The sequence below is a fragment of the Vipera berus genome (genome assembly GCF_964194415.1).
Source record: "Vipera berus genome assembly, chromosome: 2".
Taxonomy (NCBI): domain Eukaryota; kingdom Metazoa; phylum Chordata; class Lepidosauria; order Squamata; family Viperidae; genus Vipera; species Vipera berus.
This window is the reverse complement of record NC_138203.1, coordinates 278,406,754-278,418,639: the sequence shown is the minus strand read 5'-3', so window position 1 is coordinate 278,418,639 and position 11,886 is coordinate 278,406,754. Positions and strand designations below refer to the sequence as shown.

Sequence of the window (11,886 nt, the reverse complement as noted above, 5' to 3'; positions counted from 1 at the left end):
GAGGTGTAGCCGTTACGGCAGGGGTGGGGGTCTTCAAGCTTGGCCCTTTTATGACTTGTGGACTTCAACTCCCAGAATTCCCCAGCCAGCCAGTCCATGAGTTTGCTGAGAAGGAACAACTGACACAAAGTGAGTGAGGTACCACAGCTAAGAAGAGATGTGAACCAGGCTCTCTCCTTGATTAATTTCCTTAGTGCTAATCCTGGGGTCTTCAAACATGGCCCTTTAATGACTTGTGGACTTCAACTCCCAGAATTCCCCAGCCAGCGGCACATTAAACATGAGATCCTTTTTCGAGAGGTGTAGCCGTTACGGCAGGGGGGGGTCTTCAAGCTTGGCCCTTTTATGATTTGTGGACTTCAACTCCCAGAATTCCTCAGCCAGCGGCACACTAAACATGAGATCCTTTTTCGAGAGGTGTAGCCGTTACGGCAGGGGGGGGTCTTCAAGCTTGGCCCTTTTATGACTTGTGGACTTCAACTCCCAGAATTCCTCAGCCAGCGGCACATTAAACATGAGATCCTTTTTCGAGAGGTGTAGCCGTTACGGCAGGGGGTGTGTCTTCAAGCTTGGCCCTTTTATGACTTGTGGACTTCAACTCCCAGAATTCCCCAGCCAGCGGCACATTAAACATGAGATCCTTTTTCGAGAGGTGTAGCCGTTACGGCAGGGGGGGTGTCTTCAAGCTTGGCCCTTTTATGACTTGTGGACTTCAACTCCCAGAATTCCTCAGCCAGCGGCACACTAAACATGAGATCCTTTTTCGAGAGGTGTAGCCGTTACGGCAGGGGGGGGTCTTCAAGCTTGGCCCTTTTATGACTTGTGGACTTCAACTCCCAGAATTCCTCAGCCAGCGGCACACTAAACATGAGATCCTTTTTCGAGAGGTGTAGCCGTTACGGCAGGGGGGGTGTCTTCAAGCTTGGCCCTTTTATGACTTGTGGACTTCAACTCCCAGAATTCCTCAGCCAGCGGCACATTAAACATGAGATCCTTTTTCAAGAGGTGTAGCCGTTACGGCAGGGGTGGGGGTCTTCAAGCTTGGCCCTTTTATGACTTGTGGACTTCAACTCCCAGAATTCCCCAGCCAGCGGCACATTAAACATGAGATCCTTTTTCGAGAGGTGTAGCCGTTACGGCAGGGGGGGTGTCTTCAAGCTTGGCCCTTTTATGACTTGTGGACTTCAACTCCCAGAATTCCTCAGCCAGCGGCACACTAAACATGAGATCCTTTTTCGAGAGGTGTAGCCGTTACGGCAGGGGGGGGTCTTCAAGCTTGGCCCTTTTATGACTTGTGGACTTCAACTCCCAGAATTCCTCAGCCAGCGGCACACTAAACATGAGATCCTTTTTCGAGAGGTGTAGCCGTTACGGCAGGGGGGGTGTCTTCAAGCTTGGCCCTTTTATGACTTGTGGACTTCAACTCCCAGAATTCCTCAGCCAGCGGCACATTAAACATGAGATCCTTTTTCAAGAGGTGTAGCCGTTACGGCAGGGGTGGGGGTCTTCAAGCTTGGCCCTTTTATGACTTGTGGACTTCAACTCCCAGAATTCCCCAGCCAGCCAGTCCATGAGTTTGCTGAGAAGGAACAACTGACACAAAGTGAGTGAGGTACCACAGCTAAGAAGAGATGTGAACCAGGCTCTCTCCTTGATTAATTTCCTTAGTGCTAATCCTGGGGTCTTCAAACATGGCCCTTTAATGACTTGTGGACTTCAACTCCCAGAATTCCTCAGCCAGCATGGCTCAGCTTGGAAACCTCTCTCTTTCCCCCTCAGCGTGGCTGGCTCAGGAATTCTGGGAGTTGAAGTCTACGAGTCATAAAGCGGCCTAGACCAGGGGTAGGCCACCTTGGCTCTTTTGTGACTCGTGGACTTCAACTCCCAGAATTCCTGAGCCAGCATGGCTCAGCTTGGAAACCTCTCTCTTTCCCCCTCAGCGTGGCTGGCTCAGGAATTCTGGGAGTTGAAGTCTACGAGTCATAAAGCGGCCTAGACCAGGGGTAGGCCACCTTGGCTCTTTTGTGACTCGTGGACTTCAACTCCCAGAATTCCTGAGCCAGCATGGCTCAGCTTGGAAACCTCTCTCTTTCCCCCTCAGCGTGGCTGGCTCAGGAATTCTGGGAGTTGAAGTCCACGAGTCATCGAAGAGCCAAGGTGGCCTACCCCTGCCCTAGGCCGCTTTATGATTCGTGGACTTCAACTCCCAGAATTCCTGAGCCGGCCTTGCTGAGGGGAAAGGGAGAGGTGTCCAAGCTGAGCCATGCTGGCTGAGGAATTCTGGGAGTTGAAGTCCACAAGTCATAAAAGGGCCAAGTTTGAAGACCCCCCCCTTGCATTAACCGGGTCTTCTTTCCCCCTTTTCCATCCACCCCCAACCCCCCACCCAACCTCGTCCCGCTTCCTAGAGAGGCCAGGAAGTGGTGGCGGGGGGGAGGGCGGGGGATGTAAACACCTCCAGTCACTTCCGGCCCCGCCTCCCGTGGGAAAGTGGCCTTTGAATTTCCCAGCTCGTGGGAGGGAGAGATCGGGTGAGTGCAAAAGGGCAGCGGGGCGGGGGAGCCCTTCCCGGCCGGAGGAGCCTGGAGGTTGCCAACTTGTCTTCCCGGGCGGGGCTCCTGTGCTTGGATGGCCCGGGAAAAAGGGCGGGACGGGCCGGCCCCGGGTTCAGCTTCAGGAAGTTTGCCTTCCCGGGGAAGCAGGCCAAGCTGCTAGCGACGATCGTGGGAAGGGAAAGCGGGGAAAGCGTCAGCTGTCGCGCTCGTGCTAAGGTTTAAAAAGGGGTTAGAGAAAAACACGGGGAGGGGGGAAAGGAAAGACACGGGTCGCATCCTTTTCTGAAAGGCAAGGATGGAGGAGTGTTTGCAAAAAGAAAAAAAAAAGGGAAAAGAAAAGAAAAGGGGATCTAGGGTGGGGGAGGGTGGTGGTGGGGGGGTAAGGAGCCCGAGAAGAACCCCCCTCCCCCGCAAAGCGATGGAAGGGGAGGAAGGTGGAAAGTTGTACCGAAAAGCTTAAGCTGAAGGTGGCAGGCTGCCCATGGCGGCTTGCGGCTCACTAAAACAGGGCATTCACAAGTTCTCCAGATTTCTTCCGCAGGGTGGAGTCCCTTTCACACAACATCCCCCCTTCCTCCCCCAAAGCAGCTGGTCTGGAAGAGCCAAGAAAGATGGAGCCGGGTGGGTGGGTGGGTGGGTGGTTTATTTCAGCTGCAGAGTCCTGCAGTTTAGAGCAGGGGTCTTCAAACGTGGCCCTTTTATGACTTGTGGACTTCAACTCCCAGAATTCCTCAGCCAGCTTTGCTGGCTGAGGAATTCTGGGAGTTGAAGTCCACAAGTCATAAAAGGGCCAAGTTTGAAGACCCCTGGTTTAGAGTTTGTCTTGGAATAAGGTAAAGGTAAAGGTTCCCCCCGCACATGCGTGCTAGTCGTTTCCGACTCTAGGGGCCGGTGCTCATCTCCGTTTCAAAGCCGAAGAGCCAGCGCTTGTCCGAGGACGCCTCCGTGGTCATGTGGCCGGCGTGACTGGACTCCAAAGGCGCACGGAACGCTCTTACCTTCCCACCGGAGTGGTCCCTATTTCTCTACTTGCGTTTTTACGTGCTTTCGAACTGCTAGGTTGGCAGAAGCTGGGACGAGTAACAGGCGCTCACTCTGTTACGCAGCACTCGGGATTCGACCCGCCAAACTGCCGACCTTCTGATCGACAAGCTCAGCGTCCTAACCCACTGAGCCACCGCGTCCCTTTGTCTTGGAATGGGCTGAGTGAAATAGAGCAGGGGTCTCCAAAAGTGGCCACTTTTAAGACTTGTGGACTTCAACTCAATTCCTGGCTGAGGAATTCTGGGAGTTGAAGTCCACAAGTCATAAAAGGGCCAAGTTTGAAGACCCCTGTCTCAAAGTGTGCTAAAGTAGGCTGGCTGGGGAATTCTGGGAGTTGAAGTCCGCAAGTCTTAAAGTATGCTGGCTAGGGAATTCTGGGAGCTGAAGTTCTCAAGGCTTAAACTATGCTGGCTGGGGAATTCTGGGAGTTGAACTCCACAAGCCTTCAAGCAGGAGTCTTCAAACTTGGCCCTTTTATGACTTGTGGACTTCAACTCCCAGAATTCCTCAGCCAGGCAGACTGGCTGAGGAATTCTGGGAGTTGAAGTCCACAAGTCATAAAAGGGCCAAGTTTGAAGACCCCTGTCTTAAAGTATGCTAGCTGGGGAATTCTGGGAGTTGAAGTCCACAAGTCATAAAAGGGCCAAGTTTGAAGACCCCTGTCTTAAAGTATGCTAGCTGGGGAATTCTGGGAATTGAAATCCACAAGTCATAAAAGGGCCAAGTTTGAAGACCCCTGTCTTAAAGTATGCTAGCTGGGGAATTCTGGGAATTGAAATCCACAAGTCATAAAAGGGCCATGTTTGAAGACCCCAGGATTAGCACTAAGGAAATTAATCAAGGAGAGAGCCTGGTTCACATCTCTTCTTAGCTGTGGTACCTCACTCCCTTTGTGTCAGTTGTTCCTTCTCAGCAAACCTACCTTGCAAGGCACTTGTGAGGAAAAGCAGAGGGGGGCAGGAGGGGAATTAATGCACCTGACCGGGTGAAAGCAAGACGAGTGTTGCACCTTTACTATTTAATTGGTTCATTAAGGATACCAAATACCGAGTCGAGAAAAAAATAATCCAGTAAAGATGGGAAACAGGAACTTGTCCGTATCCCTTTATGGAAATTATTTATTGCTTAACGTGCCATTCTGAGACAGTCTTGCACAGACAGTTCTTCGGATGGCGATTGTTCCTGAAATTGTCTACTTGTGATAAATTTGTTGAGAGGAATGCCATACAAGGCCACCTTAAAGTCCCCTGTACAGTAGATTTCCTAGGATGGAACCATAAAAGAAAGAATTGGAAGGGACCTTGGAGGTCTTCTAGTCCCCCAATACCATTTCAGACAAAATGGCTGCCCAGTCTCTTCTTAAAAACTTCCAGTGCTGGAGCATTGACAGCTTCTGGAGGCAGGTTGTTCCACTGGTTAATTGTTCTGTCAGGAAGTTTCTCCTTAGTTCTAGGTTGCTTCTCTCCTTGATTAGTTTCCATCCCTTGCTTCTTTTTCCTGCCTTCAGGCGCTTTTGGAGAATAGCTTGACTGCCTCTTCTTTGGGGCAGCCCCTGAGAGACTGGAGCACCGCTTTCAATTTCCAGAGTTTGGGAAGGGGAGGTCAGATCTGGCTATCTCGAGAGCACCCCAGTTGGCAAAGGGTAATACCAAAAAAAATTAAAAATCTATTTTTATTTATTTATTTTATTTTTTTAGAAAAAAGGAATTGAGTGTGAGGACTAGGGCCTTGCCTAGTCATCCCAGTTGCCAGCTTTGGTCTCAAAATTCTTATTTTCTTCATTTTTATTTATTTATTTATTTAATCCCATTTATATCCCTGTTCTGTACCAGCCTGCTACCGGCCCTGCAGAAAAGGCAACCCCTTTACAAACGGCAAGAGGCTGGAATGACGTCTGCCAAATTTATTACTACAAAAACAAACAAGACACGAACCAAGATACAGGAGCTTTGATACACTATCTGAGCGGTTGCTTTCAGCAAACCAGCCCTCCCCACACATTCCCTTTATAAAGAGTTCAGGGCGTGGCTTCTCTTTGCCTCCTTCCGAGAAGCCCCACTGCCTTCCTCTGTTTACTCCTACTTGACTGCCTCCTGCGTCGGGCATCCTTGAACAGGGCCAGCTGTGGGTCATCTTCATCCACACTGTCAGGCTCACACAGCTGGGTCTCCATGGTGACCAAGTGGGAGGGGCCTGCCTGAGGGCTATCATCAGCAAGATCTTCAACCCCCTCAGCAAGGTCTTCAACACCCCCCTCCTCCTCTGAGTCGTCCGACCCAACTGCCGAACCCACAGGCTGACCCTGAATCACAACAATCCCGCCCTTCTCCGAAGACTCGGCGGCTTACAATCTAAGAAGCACAAATCAATGTGCTTAGCAATAGCCTTCATTCTATGTATATGCCTGCTTATTAGGGCTTTCGGGGGGGGCAAGCAGCATTATTACAAAGTCAGCTTATTGCCCCCAACAATCTGGGTCCTCATTTTACCTACCTCAGAAGGATGGAAGGCTGAGTCAACCTTTTTGTGGGGAGGGGGAAAAACCTTGTTGGCATTTAGTTGGCTTTGGTTCTGATGCCCGTGCCCATTTTCTTCTGAGACAGGGGCGTCGCCGAGCGGAAGCATCCATCCAATCCAGGGTAGCCCAGAGAGAGAAAATGGCTGCAGAGCTCAGGGAGAAATCGGCTCCGAGTCCCTTGAAGGCCGCCGAGCAAGGGAAAGGGACGCCGATGGGAGAGCGCCTCCTGGCGGGGGCCATGAAAGAGAAGGGAGCGGGCCCGGGCTCTCGCCTGATTCCCGCCAGCCGCATCCAGGATTTCTGGGGGAGGACTGATCCGGAGAAAACAAGCCCGGAGCCTTGCAGGAGCCTGCAACAACGGTGGGAGTCTCAACTGCAGGAATTCCTAAAGGTGTTGGAAGCCCCTTCCTTGGAAGTGGGAAGCCCACAGTCTCGGACGCCTCTGCCCAGAAGCGCCCCTCGCCCAACCGGGTCCCCCTTCCGAGGGAGACCCGGTTGCCTCCAGCAGCCTCGAGCCGAGAGAGGCACCCAGCTGACCATCAGCCTGAGTGGAGAAGCTCACGCCGCCGTGGTGGAGCCCCCCAAGAGGCTTCACAGTCAGAAAGGTGCCCGTCTCCGCCTGGCCCAGGAGGCCGTCGGCTGGAACGACGAGCGCGGCCTTTTCCGGCACTTCAGCTACCAGGATGCCGACGGGCCGCGGGAAGCCTGCCGCCACCTCCGAAGGCTCTGCCACCAGTGGCTGAAACCGGAGCAGCACACCAAGGAGCAGATCCTGGAGATGGTGGTGCTGGAGCAGTTCCTGGCCATCCTGCCCCCGGAGCTGCAGGGGTGGGTGCGGGAGTGCCGCCCTCTGACTTGCACCCAGGCCGTGATCCTGGCGGAGGATTTCCTGCTGCGAGAGCAGGAGAGCAAAGCCCAAGAAGAGCAGGTGAGGGATGCCTGTGGTGTGTGTGTGTGTGTGTGTTGGTGGGTGGGAAGAAGGGTAGAGAGGCAAGGCCGTCTCTGGAGAGGTAGATGGGGATGGGAGGGTGGATTGGGATGGGCGGAAGGGAAGGGAAGGGGAGGGGGGGGGGAAAGGAGAGGAAAGAAGAAGAAAAAAGAGGAGGGAAAGAAATGGAAAGGGGGGGAAGGGAAAGGAAAGAGAAAAGGAGAGAGGAAAGGAAAGGAGGGAGGGAGGGAAAAGGAAGGGAAGGGTGGGGAGGCAGACAGACAGGACGGAGAGAGAGAAGAATAGAAAGAATAATTGGAAGTTAGAAGAGCCAAAGGGAAGAAGCTCCCCATTTGGCAAATGCTTTGTGGGAGAGCCAGTTTGGTGCAGGGGACAAAAGCCCCCCGTCAAGGCACCGGAAAAGGGCATGAGGTCAGGTGGGTGACTTTGGGCCAGTCTCTTTCTCTTTCTTTCTTTCTTTCTTTCTTTCTTTCTTTCTTTCTTTCTTTCTTTCTTTCTTTCTTTCTTTCTTCCCTCCCTCCCTCCCTCCCTTCTTCCTTCCTCCCTCCCTTCCCTCCCTCCCTTCTTTCTTTCTTTCTCCCGCCCTCCCTCTTTCTTTCTTTCTTTCTCCCTCCTTCTTTCTTTCTTTCTTTCTTTCTTTCTTTCTTTCTTTCTTTCTTTCTTTCTTTCTTTCTTTCTTTCTTTCTTTCTTTCCTCCCTCCCTCCCTCCCTCCCTTCTTCCTTCCTTCCCTCTTTCTTTCTTTCTTTCTTTCTTTCTTTCTTTCTTTCTTTCTTTCTTTCTTTCTTTCTTCCCTCCCTCCCTTCTTCCTTCCTCCCTTCCTTCCCTCCCTCCCTTCTTCTTTCTTTCTTTCTTTCTTTCTTTCTCCTGCCCTCCCTCCCTCTCTTTCTTTCTTTCTTTCTTTCTTTCTTTCTTTCTTTCTTTCTTTCTTTCTTTCTTTCTTTCTTCTCTCTCTCTCCTCCCTCCCTCCCTCCCTCTTACTTTCTCTCTCCCTTCCTCTTTCTTTCTTTCTTTCTTTCTTTCTTTCTTTCTTTCTTTCTTTCTTTCTTTCTCTTTCTTTCCTCCCTCCCTCCCTCCTCTTTCTTTCTTTCTTTCTTTCTTTCTTTCTTTCTTTCTTTCTTTCTTTCTTTCTTTCTTTCTTTCTTTCTTTCTTTCTTTCTTTCTTTCTTTCTTTCTTTCTTTCTTTCTTTCTTTCTTTCTTTCTTTCCATGGGAAACCGCCTTTGACAACATGGCCAGGAAAATCCCACTGGATCCAAAGGCATCACGAAGGCTTCCTCTGAAAGGGCCTGGCTGAACGGTCTGGCTGGGGCTCCTTCCATGACGGGCCTCTTTCCCCTTTCAGGCCATCAGCCTCCTGGAGAAGGACCACTTGACTGCAAAGGCCCCCCTGGAAAGCTGGCAGAGACCCCCCCTCAGAGAGACGAAGCGGGAGAGCGACCGTCAGGTGGTGCTGCTGGGTGAGGCCTTGGGGTGCCAGAAACTTTGGGGGCTGGGCAACTTCTGTAAGGAAAGATTTGGGGAAAGTGCTGTGGGGTGGGTAGTCCCTTATTTACAGGTAGTCCTCGACTTACAATGGCTCATTTAGTGACCGAAATTACAATGGCAGTGAAAAAAGTGACTCATGGCCACTTTTCACACTGATGGCCGTTGCAGCATTCCCCCGCTGTCGTGGGATCGAAATTCTTATTTTCAGCAAGTGGTTTGTATTTTATGATGGTTGCAATATCCCAGGGTGATCCCCTTTTTGCGACCTTCTGACAAGCAAAGTCCACGGGGAACCCAGATTCATTTAACAACCTTGTTACTAATTTTAACAAACTGCAGTGATTCACTTAACAAATGTGGCAGGAAAAGTGGTAAGGTAAGGTAAAGGTAAAGGTTCCCCCGCACATGTGTGCTAGTCGGAAAAGTTGTAAAAAAGTTGTAAAATGTGGTAAACTCACTTAACAAATTTCTCATTTAATATAAATTTGGGCCTCAGTTATGGTCATAAGTTGAGGATTACCGATAGATAGATAGATAGATAGATAGATAGATAGATAGATAGATAGATAGATAGATAGATAGATAGATAGATAGATAGATAGATGTTGTTAGCTGAGAAGTCGTGTCTGACCCATCGCGACCCCATGGACAACGTTCCTCCAGGCCTTCCTGTCCTCTACCATCAGGAAGCCAAAGTATTTGAGTTTTAGCTTCAGGATCTGGCCTTCTAAGGAGCAGTCAGGGTTGATCTCCTCTAGGACTGACCGGTTTGATCTCCTTGCAGTCCAAGGGACTCGCAGGAGTCTTCTCCAGCACCATAGTTCAAAGGCCTCAATTCTTTGGCGCTCAGCCTTTTTTATGGTCCAAATTTCACAGCCATACATTGCAACTGGGAAGACCATAGCCTTGACTATACGCACTTTTGCTGACAGGGTGATGTCTCTGCTTTTTAGTGTGTTGTCTAGATTTGCCATGGCTTTCCTCCCGAGGAGCAAGCGTCTTTTAATTTCTTGGCTACAGTCCCCGTCTGCAGTGATCTTGTAGCCCAGGAAAATAAAATCTGTCGCTACCTCCATTTCTTCCCCATCTATTTGCCAGGAATTGAGAGGGCCGGATGCCATGATCTTCGATAGATAGATAGATAGATAGATAGATAGATAGATAGATAGATAGATAGATAGATAGATAGATAGATAGATAGATGATAGATATATAATGGATGGATGGATGGATGGATGATAGATTAGAAGATAGGTGATAGATAGATTAGAAGGTAGAGATGGATGGATGATAATAAAATAATAATAATAATAATAATAATAATAATAATAATAATAATAATAATAATAATAATAATAATAAAATTGGAATGGACCTTGGAGGTCATCTAGTCCAATCCCCTGCTCGGATAGGAACCCCTATACCATTTCAGACAAATAATTGTCCAATCTCTTCTTAAAATCTTCCAGTGTTGGAGCATTCACCACTTCTAGAGGCAGGTTGTTCCACTGGTTAATTGTTCTAACTGTCAGGAATTGGATGGATGATAGATAGATGGATGTAGATGTAGATAAATATACATTTTATATACATATACATGTGTGTGTACATGTACATGTACATGCATATATGAAAATGATGCAGGTTAGAGAACGGAAGATTCAAAGAGATTGATTCAGTTTACTAAGATACATGTTTATAAAAATACATAGGTAAGGAGAAATGTGAGGCACAGAACGAGGATTACAGCAGAGCAATTTATTCTTTCACTCAGTTTATTTGGATATAAATATATCTGTATATGATATATATGACGAGAAACGCAGGGTAGAGAACGAGGATGCCGGCCGATTAATTGACTGACTGATTCAACCTTGTATGGCTACATCTCTATATCCCTTTGTGCAGATGACGAGGAGGTCTGCGAGGCGGAGAGCGAGGACCGGGACTCGCGCTGGGAGTGGTCTGGGAAAGGCGAGCCAGGCGTCCCCTCTTCTCCCAATCCGGGAGAAGCTTCTGACGCCCTCTACTGGAACAGCGTGGAGAAGGCGGAGGGCAAATTCATCAATTCCCAGGGGACCTACGAGGACTTGGACGAGAGCGTCTTGCAGCCGAGCCTTTTTCCCAGCGAGCCGGACAACACCTGCCTGATTTGCCGCAAGGTCTTCCGGCGCCGTTCCAACCTCATCGCCCACGAGCGGACCCACTCCGGCGACCGGTGGTACAACTGCTCCGAGTGCGGGAAGAGCTTCGTCAGCCGGGCCGCCTTCCTGATCCACCAGCGGGTCCACACGGGGGAGAAGCCGTACAAGTGCTCTTACTGCGGGAAGGGCTTCAACACGGGCTCCAGCCTCACCCGCCACAAGCGCATTCACACGGGCGAGAAACCCTACAAGTGCCTGGATTGCGGGAAGCGTTTCAATGACTACTCCAACTTCATCGTCCACAAGCGGATTCACACGGGCGAGAAACCCTACGAGTGCTCGGTCTGCGGGAAGAGGTTCAGCGATAACTCTAACTTTATCAAGCACCACCATTGAGAGGCCTGTGCCACGGGCCGGTAGCTTTTTTGTGGTCTTTAGTTTTCGTTTTGTTTCGTTTTGTTTCCCTCCCTCTAGTTGATGAGAAACACGATGGAATTGCCATAATGGCGGTAGAGCGGTATCTATGGTCACACAAGCCTTTGTGCATATAGATCACAGGTCTGCAACCCGCGGCTCCGGAGCCGCATGCGGCTCTTTCAGCCGTCTCCTGCGGCTCCCAGTCCTCTGCCATGTGCAGTCCAAAAAAAAGGGACTAAAAAAGTTCAACCAATCAATCCAAATATGCAGGGTAGGTGCATATCTCGCCTTGGCTCCACTCTTCAGTCAAACCCTGTTCTGTGCATGCACGCATGTACGCGCATGTGAACACATTTTTTGCGGCTCCCAGTTTTTCCTTTTGTGAGGGAACTGGTTCCGAGTGGCTCTTTCACTGTTTCAGGTTGCTGACCCCTGATATAGATAAAGTCAGAAGTGGGTTTCTGCAGCCTTGGTTGACTTGAGGGGTTGGGGTGCGACTCTGAAGAGCCCCAAAACTGCTTCCATTTGTATCATTTCCCTTTTCCACCCCTCTAAAGTACAGTTCCCACAACACCAACTCAGCTTTTCTGTCTGCCATCTGGGAATGAGGCATTTCAGGCCCCGCTTAGTTGGCAAGACCAAGGAAATGACAGCAGGGATTTCAGGACGTCCTATCATGGTAGTAACTACAGGTGGTTCTCAATTGACGACCACCACTCAGGCCCCAAATATCCGTTGCTAAGCAAGACAGGCGCCAAATATCCGTTGCTAAGC

At 50.0% G+C, this 11,886-nt stretch overlaps 1 protein-coding gene across 2 annotated transcripts; it reads left to right on the top strand.

Annotated features, from left to right (window-relative positions):
• Window positions 1–2,477: 2,477 nt before the first annotated feature.
• LOC308661199 (zinc finger and SCAN domain-containing protein 26-like) lies at window positions 2,478–11,364 on the top strand. 2 transcript variants are annotated; one of them, XM_081316061.1, is made up of 4 exons: window positions 2,478–2,771; window positions 6,203–7,045; window positions 8,409–8,523; window positions 10,460–11,364. In XM_081316061.1, the coding sequence occupies exons 2-4, from the start codon at window positions 6,257–6,259 to the stop codon at window positions 11,089–11,091; spliced, it is 1,536 nt and encodes a 511-aa protein (XP_081172187.1). In that variant the 5' UTR covers window positions 2,478–2,771; window positions 6,203–6,256; the 3' UTR covers window positions 11,092–11,364. The 2 variants fall into 2 exon arrangements, with proteins under 2 accessions (XP_081172187.1, XP_081172188.1); XM_081316062.1 differs by having other exon boundaries at window positions 2,502–2,531.
• The last annotated feature ends 522 nt before the right edge of the window (window positions 11,365–11,886 follow it).